This window comes from Staurois parvus, unplaced genomic scaffold, assembly GCF_062004578.1.
Source record: "Staurois parvus isolate SC_StPar_1 unplaced genomic scaffold, SC_StPar_1.0 ptg000894l, whole genome shotgun sequence".
In the NCBI taxonomy this organism is placed as follows: domain Eukaryota; kingdom Metazoa; phylum Chordata; class Amphibia; order Anura; family Ranidae; genus Staurois; species Staurois parvus.
The window spans coordinates 492,208-504,777 of NW_028318690.1; the positions used below are offsets into that span (position 1 = coordinate 492,208).

At 40.6% G+C, this 12,570-nt stretch overlaps 1 protein-coding gene across 1 annotated transcript in view; it reads left to right on the top strand.

Moving 5' to 3' along the window:
• Nucleotides 1-12,570, top strand: part of ZFAND4 (zinc finger AN1-type containing 4) — a 49,969-nt gene that overhangs the window by 7,477 nt on the left and 29,922 nt on the right. The window contains exon 2 of the mRNA XM_089656185.1: nt 1,367-1,646. Within this exon, the coding sequence (XP_089512311.1) occupies nt 1,469-1,646 (178 nt within the window). The 5' untranslated portion in view covers nt 1,367-1,468. The remainder of the gene's footprint in view (nt 1-1,366; nt 1,647-12,570) is intronic.

Genomic DNA, 12,570 nt, shown 5'->3' on the forward strand with positions numbered 1-12,570 from the left:
ACATTGCAGAATTGGACATGTGATGAGCTCAATAGCCATGTACAGGGATTATTACTGTAATTATCCATAGGATGAAACGGAGCGTTATACCCATATGCTGTAAATAGCCAGTGGGATAGATCTATAAAAATTGTAGCAGCACTGAAGCTTTTATGCACAACAGTAGATTCTTTCATTCAAAAGAGGGAGTTTGACTGGCTTGTGTATATTTTCTTGTGTTTTCTTTGCCCTCGCTTCTCTAAATCATTATTGCTGTTTACTAAACTGGTTGACTGGAACCATATGGTACCATCTCTTGTCCTAGAATCACAGTTGAAAAAATTAGCGAGCGCAGGTTTTTTTGGCTAAGGGTAGATAGGAATTGGGTGTAATAATGGGATTCAGGGTCTGATAAGGGGCATCCAGAGAGATTCTAATCTCTTCCACCAACAAGGTCCATTAATGGGCATCCAAAGAGAGCCATATGCCCATCACCATCAAGGCTCATTAATGGGCCTAAAGTCTGTCATTATCATTGTTTAATAATGGGCATCCAAAAGACAGCCTTATGTCCATCACCCTCAACCATAAACTCTGTCATCATCGAAGTCCGTTAATGGGCATTCAAAGAGAACCTAATGTCCATCACCAGCAAGGTTCATTAATGGGTATCTTAAAACAGCCACTGTCCATCACCATCAAGTTTCATTAATGGACATCCAAAAGACAGTCACTGTCCATCATCATCAAGGGTCATTAATGGGCATTCAAAAACAGCCTAATGTCTATCATCATCAAAGTCCGGTAATGGGCATTCAAAGAGAACCTAATGTCCATCACCAACAAAGTCCATTAATGGGCATCTTAAGAGAGCCACTGTCCATTACCCTCAATGTTTATTAATGGATATTCAAAGACAGCCTAATATCTATCACCATCAAAGTCCATTAATGGGCATTCAAAGAGAACCTGTCTATCCCCAACATGGTCGATTAATGAGCATCTAAAAGAGATCCTAATGTTCTTCACAGTTGGGGATTATTTAGCAAGCTCAAGCTAGGCTGTGCAGATGTTCTATTATGATTTGATCTTTCCAGGTAGTGAACCTAAAGTTTATACAAATGCAGGCTGGTACACTCTACAATTGGCATCTACTACATAGTCAGAAGGTGCATGGCCAAACCTTATTTTAAAGCTTCCAAATTAAATCAACATTGCGCCATGAGAACCCCATTATTCGTAGACCTCAACTGCTTCAAATGAGACTTCACAATGTCATCAGTTCACCTACCAGGGAGTAGAGAAAATGTGGCCTGTTTGCTGTCTCTAATATGTCAAACTCACATACTACTTTCTGTCTAACACTTCCTTTTTCATGTGTTTTTAGGTTTGAATATTTAAAGATGAACAGCTATAACAAACCATTACTCCTCGGGCCTGAGGTTTCCTAATTTTAAGTCTGCTCATTCCATGTTTTATAAACTATGCAATGACACACAAAAAGGAACCTCCTTTTTTTAATGAAGATAAAGATGGATCGCTGTTCTGCAAGGGACCTTTCACAATGGAACTCTTCATTGAAACTTTGACAGGAACCTGCTTTGAGCTGAGAGTCTCGCCGTTTGAAACTGTGGCCTGTGTTAAAGCAAAAATTCAGAGGCTGGAAGGTATTCATCTTTCCTTGATATTATCTTATGTGATGTAACTCCTAGTGCAGATTCAGAATACAAATGTCAGGTTTCTGTGAAGCGTGTTGTAGCTGGTAATAGATAGAAATTCTGGTACTTTGGTGAACGCTGCTATTGCTCCTCATTTGGTTTTAAGTAGGGATGAGCTTGGGCGTCCAATGCACTCTGAACTTGCGCTTTTTTTTTTTTTTTCACCCCAACAAGCTGAAGGCCAGGTCATCCCCACCCCACAGCTCACATAACACAGCAGTGGGTTGTGGGGTGGGAATGACTCTGTGTGCAGTTTGCTGGAGTAAAAGCACAAGTTTTGCTCGGGAAGAGTTTGGAGGATGCCGAAGCTCATCTCTGGCTTAAGGGTTGGTTCACACCACTTGCAGAAACTTGCAGCCCTCTGCAGACACGCATGGGTACCATCAAAGCCGTATTAAACCTAAACGCAAACATGTATTATTTTGTTTACAAACGTTTTTATTTTTCAAGAAATAAACTGCAAATTGGCTTTACAGCTTCAAAAATAATATACAACAGAAACAAGGCACAGCTGTAGTAATCATTTCAAAAGGTACAATCACGTAAAGCAAAGAAAAAAAGGAAAAAGAAAGAAAGAGAGAAAATAAATTAAGTACATGAGCAATATGGGTAGAGAGGTAGGCAGAGCTATACAGCTACCAACAAAGTAAATCAATCAAAACATGAGTGGTCCTTAGTCATATAGTAAATGTCTGAGTTCTCCAAATTTCCCATTTGCTGTCAAATAAGTGCATCTTATCCAATAAAGTATAATTAATTATTTCCATGAGCATCACCGCATCAACTCTATGCAGAACAGTGGCCAATGGTACCGTGAGAGATTTCCAGTGTAGGGCAATAGCCCATAGGGTGGATATACAGATGGTATGGATTAGCCTCATAACCTCAGTCTGAACTCCCGAGATATGGGCGCAAACATGTATTATATTGCAGCTTACCAATTCTTCGATGTGATGGCTGTGTTCATTTCCTATTTTAGGCTTTCTTTCTTCTATTTTTGTCCGCTGATCCAGACAGCAAGTCTGTTGTTTTTCAGAAGCACAAGCTCTGCAGCAGAATGTATCTGTTTACATGGATGAAACAAACCACTTAACACTGGCAGAGGTGATTTAAAATGGTCAGCTTTTATTTATTCATAAAAAACGTTTATGCAAAAAGGAAAGAAACTGTTTGCTGTAACTGATTGTAAGCTGGTTTTTAGGTTCAAATTGTGTAGTGTTTTTAAATCTGCTAATACATTTAACACCTTCCCAGGCCCCCCCCCCCCCCCCCCCACTGACAATGCTTCTGTATGTGCCTCCTGTGCTCATTCATCCAGAGTTGTCTCACTAATGCTGGAGATATGTTACTGGTCAGATCAACAGGTGAAAGAAAACTGATGCATGCAGCCACCACATCTAATGATTGCTAAGGTGCAAAATAATACATTTTTGGCTTTGGGTTTAATACCACTTTAATTCTCAGTGATACCCCAACACATCTAGTAAAGGTGTGTTTGTGTCCACCAAAATGCATGGTACTGCAGCTTTAAGTTTGAAATTAAACAAGTGAATATTTTGGCCGTGTGTGTACATGCATAGAATGTTTAGAGGAGACTACCATACATATCAATAGGTTTTATACAATAATGCACACAATCCGAATACATTTTTTACTGATCTAACTAAAAATTTACTTGTTACTGCACTTTGTGCTCCAGATTTGTTTTTTACTGATGAAGCCAGTTGATGTTTGTTGCTTATCAGTAGAGATTGGTGAATAATTTCACTTGCATTTAGAGTTGACCCATAGGGTACTTGCACATGAGACTGATGTATGAACATCAGATTCCTACCAGAAAATTCCTATGTTAAAAAGAGAGGGTGGGCTGTATAGTAAATGCACATACTGCTGCATATGTGTATAGCATGCGCATAAAATTATTCTAGCTATTCTTGGGGTGTGTAGTACTTGCGTAAAATATTGTCCAGCAATGCAGATTTTTTGTTTTTACTGACCTATACACAGTGAAAATTTACTTGCCAGTGTGTACATGCCCTTTAAAAACAATGGGCCGCATTTAGATCAGTTAAAAAAAAACTGGCTAAAAACATAGCATTTAAAAAAAATTATAGTGTGTGCATAATAAATACAAAAAAAATATATATATATATATGTATGTATATGTGTGTGTGTGTATATATGTATGTATGTATGTATGTATATGTGTGTGTGTATGTGTGTATGTATATATATATATATATATATATATATATATATATATATATATATATATATATATATATATATATATATATATTAAACATTCTACTTGTCTTCTGAACTGGTAAAAGCAGTCTTTGAACCCCCTACCAGCTTACCAGGGCTGCTCGGTATTTATATGAAAGCTGGCTTCCAATATTCAGTCTCTGACCACAGTGGTTTCCTTTGGGGTAATGGGAGATTCCTGTGCTGTCGTTACACAATACAATTACATACCTCCTACTGTGTGGTTGACATAGTTTGAATTGACAGCTCAGAAATGACCTAGGATTCACCTTGCTGACATACTGTATATAACTTGGGAATCTTAATTGCTGTGACCGGAGACCATGAAGATGGAACATGCCACATTCAGTGAGACACCCCAATTTACTTCTTGGCAACGCTGCAAAGTGGGTTTTACACAGCGGGGAATAATCATGTGAATGGGGAGGGTGAACCCGTTTAGATTGCTTTTTGAAATGCATGTTTTGGGATTCTGTTTGTGGAGTTTGCCATAGGAGATCAGCGACATAGGTAGAGCAAAGGCAATAGATTGATTCCACACAAGAGTGAGGTTAAAGGAGTTCTATGGTAACAGCATACACTTTCCTTTATATAACCTCAGTTTTGTAATAATAATACAAACAATAGTTATTTTTGACGATCAAATATAAGCTTGCGTGAAAAATTCCCTTTCATGTTGTGAGCTCTGTCTGTCTGCTGGTCACCTCTTTCCCCACCTTCCTGGATTCCCTGCATGCTTTGCAGCTTCCCCTCTGTTGTTTATTTTCCATTTCTAAGGACTACATGTCCCATGGTACCTTGCTGCCAGCAAGCTGTGATTCCTGTACTGACTCCACCTCCTGAACCTCCTCCTGTCAGCGCCTCTGTAGTTCAGAAGACAGGCTCTGTGAAATGTGACGCAGCAGTGCCTACTCACAGGGTATAGTCAATACACACACAGAATTCAGCAAAGTAAATGTGTGGGGATCTTCACAAAGAACGTTTACAAACTTCAGGATCAGTCAGATTAATAGGAGTAGGCTAGAAATTATAATTGAAATACGATGTGGAAATAAATATATGATTTTACATTCTGACCACAGATATACTTTAAGTAAAAGTCTAGGTCAGGGGTGTCAAACTCCCATTTCATTGCGGGCCGTATCGGCATTATGGTTGCCCTCAATGGGCCGGTTGTATCTGTCAGACTAGATGTCCAGAGCACCCCACCCCCCATTACATCAGATGTCAAGAATCCCCCACCCTCCCTAACATCACTGTGGACACCCTTTGGGGGCAGAGCTGGAAAACAGAAAGTGCAGGGTCTGGAGAAGGACTAGAGGAGGAGTGGAATCCGTTATCGGAGTCTGCTGAATGCTGAGACCAAGGGAGGCAGAGATGAGGGGGTGCTGCAGCTGCACTTAGAGGTGCAGGATTTGGCTGAGGAGTTCTATTCTCCTCTCTGCTGCTGACTGCTGAGACAAGGTGGGGGCGGAGACAAGGGGTACCTTCAGGAGAGGTGCAAGGGCCACATGAAATGGCCTTTAGGGCTGGATTCGGCCCACAGACTGTGTTTGACACCTGTGGTCTGGGTCTCTGCCTGTGCTTTATTTCAAACATGGCACAACCCACTGCAAAAACAGAAGGTAAACCCGGCTCATCTGACCACCAGCTAATCTGGTCATTCTGACTGACTACTGAGAGCCTCTGTAAACACAAGGTCCTTATTTGAAGAGGGAACAAAAGAAACAATTTTCAGCAGCTTTAACATTAGGCGTTTTTATAGCGCAAAGGGGGTTATAACCCCAGTCAGGTTTTTGTTTTTTGGGGGTTTTTTTGCTTTTGCATTCCATTGGGGAGATTTCCCTTTACGTCCCATAGCCACAACAGGAAGTGAGGAAATCCTCCAAAGTGTAGGAATCACTGAAAAAATAGAGCACTTGCGGATTGATTTACTAAAGCTGGGGATTGCAAAATCAGGCTCACTTCTGCATAGAAACCAGAAATCCGCTTAAAGGTTTTATTGCCAAAGCCTAAAATGTTACTAAACCCAGGACTCTGCATTCACTATATATGGTCTCCCACAGTACACACAACACGGAAATGCAATTATTTTAGTAAATACAAACTGCTAAATACCTTTTCTCAGCAGCAGTTTGAGCAATCTTGTGACTTCTATCAGTGTTCAGCAGAGCACTGGTTAAAACTTGTAGGAGGAGTTTTCTCTAGGAGGATGCAGAACCCCTGCCCTCTGTCTGAGCACTTCTGATTTGCCCTGTGCTGATCACATGCACTCTCCGAAGAAAAAAAAAAAACTATCTAGCAATACACACCAAACTAAGCATGTGCAGTGTCTTCACACAATATGTCCTATCAGGAGATGAGAGGGAGACACTGGAAGAATGGAAGGATCAGAGAAGTCAGGATCAAACATACTTTTTACACAATGCAGAGGATTAACCCGTTAGGTTCCACAGTGAGTATAACAAGCATGCTTTACTGCATGTACAGACTGATTTTACTGTTGTGGGTTTAGTAACACTTTAATGGAACAAGCTGAGGTTAGAAGCTGATTGGTTTCTATGCAGAAGTGAGCCTGATTTTGCGCACTCCAGCTTTAGTAAATAAACCCCTTAGTGTGTAGTTCTGAAATTAAGGGTCCATTCATTAGTCTCCTTTTTCCTGCAGTAAAACACATTCTACTAGATAAAAGTAGAAATCCCATGTTTTGCTCTGCACATGCAGTGGGTAAAATAAGTATTGAACACATAATTTTTGTCAGTAAATATATTTTTGAAGGTGCTATTGATGTGAAATGTTCGCCACATGTCGGTAACAACCCATTCAATCCATACATACAAATAAACCAAAACAAATAAGTTCAGAAATAAAGTTATGTGTAATAAAATAGAATGACACAGGGAAAAAGTATTGAACACATAAAAAAGGGAGATGCAAAGAGGCATGGAAAACCTAGACACCACTGAAATCTATCAATAATTAGAAAATAATCCTGCCCCTTGTTGGTGCCAATTATTAGCTGGTTTAGTCTCAATTGATGGCCTATAAAAAGGTGTCTCATTACCAAGGTGTCACACAAGAAACATCTCATGATGGGTAAAAGCAAGAGCTCTGTTAAGACCTTTGCAAACTTGTTTTTGCAAAACATACTGATGGTATTGGTTACAGAAGGATTTCTAAACTTCTGAATGTGCCGGTGAGCACTGTTGGGGCCATAATCTGGAAGTGGAAAGAACATCATTTCACCATAAACCTGCCACGACCAGGTGCTCCTTGCCTAGGTTTCTGACAGAGGAGTGAAAAGAATTATAACAAGAGTTGTCCAAGAGCGAAGTACCACTTTTGGAGAGCTTCAGAAAGACCTGGAATTAGAAGGTACAATTGATTCAAAGAAAACCGTAAGTAATGTACTCATAAGCCATGGCCTGTGTGCACGCTCACCACGCAAGATTCCACTGCTGAAGAGAAAGCATGTTGAAGCTCCGTTAAAGTTTGCTGCACAACATTTAGACAAGCCTGTGAAATACTGGGAGAATATAATCTGGTCAGATGAGACCAACACACCATGTTTAGAGGTCAAATGGCACTGCACATCACCCCAAAATCACCATACAAAAAGTGAAGTTTGGAGGTGGGAACATCATGGTGTGGGGCTGTATTTCAGGATACGGCACTGGCAAACATGTCATTGAAGGAAGGATGAATGGAAAAATGTACCAAATCTGCTGCCATCTACCAGGATGGTGATGATGAAATGAGGATGGACATTTCAGCAAGACAATAATCCCAAACACAAGGCCAAGGAAACTCAAAGAAGAAAATAAAGCTGCTAGAATGGCCCAGCCAAGCACCCAACTTGAATCCAATAGAAAATCTATGGAAAGAACTAAAGATCAAGATTTGAAGACTCTGTGGAAGAATGGGCCAAAATCACACCTGAGCAATACATACGACTAGTTTCTCCATATAGGAGGCGTCTTGAAGTTGTCATTGCTAACAAAGGATTTGTACGAAGTATTAAATACATTTCAGTTAACGTGTTTAATACTTTTCCTCTCTGCCATTCCTTTTTATTACACATAACTTAATTTCTAAACTTATTTGTTTTAGTTTCTTTGTATGTATGGATTGCACGGGTTGTTACTGACATGTGGTGAAAAGTTCACCACATATATTTACTGAGAAAAATGGTGCCGTGTTCAATACTTCTTTTTCCTGCTGTATGTGTTTTCATAGTACACTAGCATCATAAAAAAATACATAATCTAGAATGCTTCTCAATTTGAAACCTGTTAAAACACATGCAATAATGCACATTATAAACTCATTGTTGCATGGGCATAGTTCTGAAAAGACCCGAAGACCTAAAATTCCATGCGTTTTTTGGGGCTTTTGTTTTTGTATGCTCCAAAGTATTAACAAGTGCTTCATTTTTGGTTAAATTTACAAAAACATTTGTTAAAAGAAGTGTGGGGGAAAAAAACAACCCTGTATCCTCACCTAGGTCCAATGCTGCATCTGTCCCCCGTTGCCTCTAAGACTGAGAACTGAGCGATCAAACACCACTGATCGCTCGGTTCTCAGTCTTTAGTAAGCAGAGGGTAGTGACTGTCGCTCACCGGCTCTCTGCCTTGCCGCTCCAGTGCTCACTGGAGGGAAAGGGTGTGGAGCGGGTGGGAGTGGCTAGCTCAGGCATTAGGTTGGACATTTAAACTGGGACCTCTACAGAGTCTGTACCAACTCAATGACGTCAGCCAACAGCGAGCCTTAGCCCGCTGTTGGCTGAATCTTTAATCAGGACCTTTCCCGATCATATGACCGCGAATCACGGCAGTCACATGACCCTAAAACTCTGCCTCGCCTCATGGCTTCTGAAACCCTTAGACGGACAATTTTGAGAAAAAAAAAAACTATATTTTGGACTTTATGCTGTTAAACATGTCCAGTAAAAAAATTTTAAAAATCAAATTTCATCATAAATTTGCACCAAAATGTATTCTGCGACATGTCTTTGCTAAAAACAAAATCCCAATATGTGTAAATTAATTGGTTTATGTGAAAGTTCTAGCGTTTACAAATGGCGGTATAGATAATGGAATTTTTTTTTCTACTAGTAATGGCGGCGATCAGCGACTTTTAACCACTTTCAAGACCGGACACTTTTACCCCTTTCCTGTCCAGGGCAATTTTCAGCTTTTAGCGCTATCACACTTTGAATGACAATTGCGCGGTCATGCAACACTGTAACCAAATTAATTTTTTACCATTTTTTTTGAGACAGATAAAGCTTTATTTTGGTGGTATTTATTCACCACTGGGATTTGTATTTTTTTTGCTATGTAAATGAAATGTCCAAAAATTTTGAAAAAAAGTGTTTTTTTTATAAAATTTTGCAAATAAATAATATTTCATCATAAATCTTAGCCAAAATGTATTCCGTTATCTTTTTAGTAAAAAAAAAAAAAAATCCAGATTAGTTTATAACCAAAAATTATAATTTTTAAACTTTTTTTTACATTTTTTTTTTTTTTTTTTTATATTATTATTTTTATTTATTTTTTTACATACTGTCACCCTAACAGTACAGTGTCACCATGGTGACACTGTACTACTTGTGGTGGGTGATGATTTTTTTTTTTTTTTTTACACTGATTGCTTTTACACCCATATAGGATGTAAAAGCAATCATTTCTCTTTCTCTCTGTGTGCATTCTTGCACTCATTGAGAAGTACTGAGTGAGCTGTGATTGGTCACAGCTTGTCACATGGTACAAGGCTTTTGTGAATAGCCTTTTACCATGTGACCTCTGTGATCATTCACAGATTTCACACGTAGTAAGCAATGATGTCAGAAGTGACATCTTGCTTACTACTTTGCATGTGATCACTAATTGGCCAATCAGTGATCACATGATCGGGACCTCGTACAGAGGTCCCGTCCGACGATCGGTGTTTCACTGTGTCCGGAGGACACAGCGGGCACCGGATCGCGGTGCTGCGCGCTCCCAGGGAGCACGCACAAGCAGGGTGCGGGGAGGCCGTTTATAAACGGCCACCCGACCCTGCAGTGCCACCGTCCGGCCATTTATATACAACGGCCGGTCGGGAAGTGGTTAATGGTGCTGTGGCAGACATTCTGACACTGGGGGGAACTGACTTGGTGTCACTGACATCCCTAGGGACACCAATACAGTGATCAGTGGTAAAAAAAAAGCACTGACACTGTACTAATGGCACTGGGCAGGAAGGGGTTAATATGAGGGACGAGTAAAGGGTTAACTATGTGTAGGGAGTGTTTTACTAGGGGGCAGGGGGGTGTTTGCTTCACTGTAAGCACACTGCTCTGGATGGCTGTGCTGTGCACAGCCAATCAGAGCAGTGTGCCTGAGCCGACAGGGAGGAAGACTGTTAGTAAAGAAAACAGTCTACCTCCCCGTCGGAGATGCTCAATAATCACTGGGAGCCAACGGTTAATTACCGGCCGGGACCTGGGGATTGACAGCCGCGAATGGTGAGGCGGGTAGGGCGTGCGCACAGCTCGCGCGCGCCCCCTACCTGGAGATTCTAAATCGTGTGTGTGTGTGTGTGTGTGTGTGTGTGTGTGTGTGTGTGTGTGTGTGTGTGTGTGTATATATGTATATGTGATTTTACACACCCCCTGCCACCCTGTAGCAGTATATCTACTATAGGGCGGCGGGGAAGAGGTTAAAAGTAGGTTTTTGGGGGTTTTTTTGTTTAAAAATAACAAACATGTTGTACTTACCTGCTCTGTGCAATGGTTTTGCACAGAGCAGCCCTGATCCTCCTCTTTTCAGGTCTTCCACTGGCTCTTCTGTCCTGTCCCTCCTGCCTAGTGCCCCCATAGCAAGCAGTTTATGATGGAGTCATCCAAGCAGGCTCGCTCCCGAGCCAGTGCTCTAAGTTGTCCATACACACACACGGAGCATGGCTTGACCCCGCCTCCCACTCTCTCCTCACTGGCTAAGATTGACAATAGTGGGAGCCAATGGCTACCACTGCTGTCTCGGCCAATGATAAGGAAGAGACTCAGGAGACCCACAAACACCTATAAGAATGCTAGCTCTTATGTTGTGTGCATCTTTTTTTAAAGAATTCTTTTTCATCAGTCAGATCATACCCACATGTCTAACTTCCCTCTCATGTCCACAGCACTTGCACTTATTGCAAGTAAAAAAGATATATAGAATGCATTTTACTATGGATCACCCTTTTTCCTGTACAGAAGAGGGCCTGTTTTAGCACATTTGTCTGAGCTGACATTTAGAAGGTAGGCTTAGCTGATCTGTTTATGTCCTCTTCTGTCATTGTGTCCTTCTACAAGCGCTAATTATTGTATTGTCACTAGGGGACATGGTGTAAACAATACTTCCAGTAAGTCCAGTTTCTTTCCCCCCTGCTGAGTGCCAGCCATTGATAGAACTCATCTTTAAATGTGACATTTGTTAAAGGTCATTTTTGTTTTTTATTGTCCACGTCCTTCATTTGTACAAAGGAATTTATTTTTGTGTTGCCGTTGAATAGTGGCAGTAGAGATCTTTCATCCAAACTAAATTTCTGAGCAAAGCCAATTTTTTCATTCAGTGTATAGAGGGATGTATAAGGTGTATAGGTGTAACATAACACAGGAACCTAGAGTAAAACCTAAAGAGGTCCTCATATCTTACAATAAAACCTTAAACTATATCTAAAGCCTAGACGTTTTTTTTTATAGGGTGGAGAGGGAATCGCACAATCCATAGGTAACCTTTGTGAAGGATAAGTGCATGGCAAAAAAAAGCTACACCAATTTTTCAAGAGCATGGTGGTCTCTGTCACCATGAAGGCCTCCATGCTTTTGAAAATGTTAGTGTAACTTTTTTTGCCGATATTGGACTTCAGTAAATCTTTCTACTGATTGGACTGATTTCTACTGATGTGGGGGGATATACAGTGGATATAAAAAGTCTACACACCCCTGTTAAAATGTTAGGTTTCTTTGATGTAAAAAAAATGAGACAAAGAATAAATCATTTTAGAACTTTTTCCACCTTTTAATGTAACCTATAAACTAAGGATGCACTGAAATTTTGGTGGCCTAAACATTTCGGTCAAGAACACCCCTTTCGGTCGTTGCCCGAAATGAAAAAAAGCCCCGATACAGGTGCCGAAAAAAAAACACCCCTTGCTGCCGCTCGGTAGTTCTCAACCTTACCTGAGAAACCATCAATCCCGTCGCTGGGCATAGAGATGTGTGAAGGAAAGATGCCTGCCACTCATCTCTATGCCCTTGGAGGACCAGAGTGATGTCAATTCCCTCTACCTTGACTAAGGCCCCAGTTCCAGCTGAAGAAAAACAGCCCTACAGCTTGATGCCGCCATCACCATGCTTCACTGTGGGTATGGTGTTCTTTTGGTGATGTGCAGTGCTGTTTTTGTGCCAAAAATATATTTTGGAATTATGGCCAAAAAATTCAACCTTGGTTTCATCAGACCATAACACATTTTTCTACATGCTTTTGGGAGACTTCAGATGTGTTTTTGCAAAATCTAGCCAGGCTTGGATGTTTTTCTTAGTAAGAAAAGGCTTCCATCTTGCCACTCTACC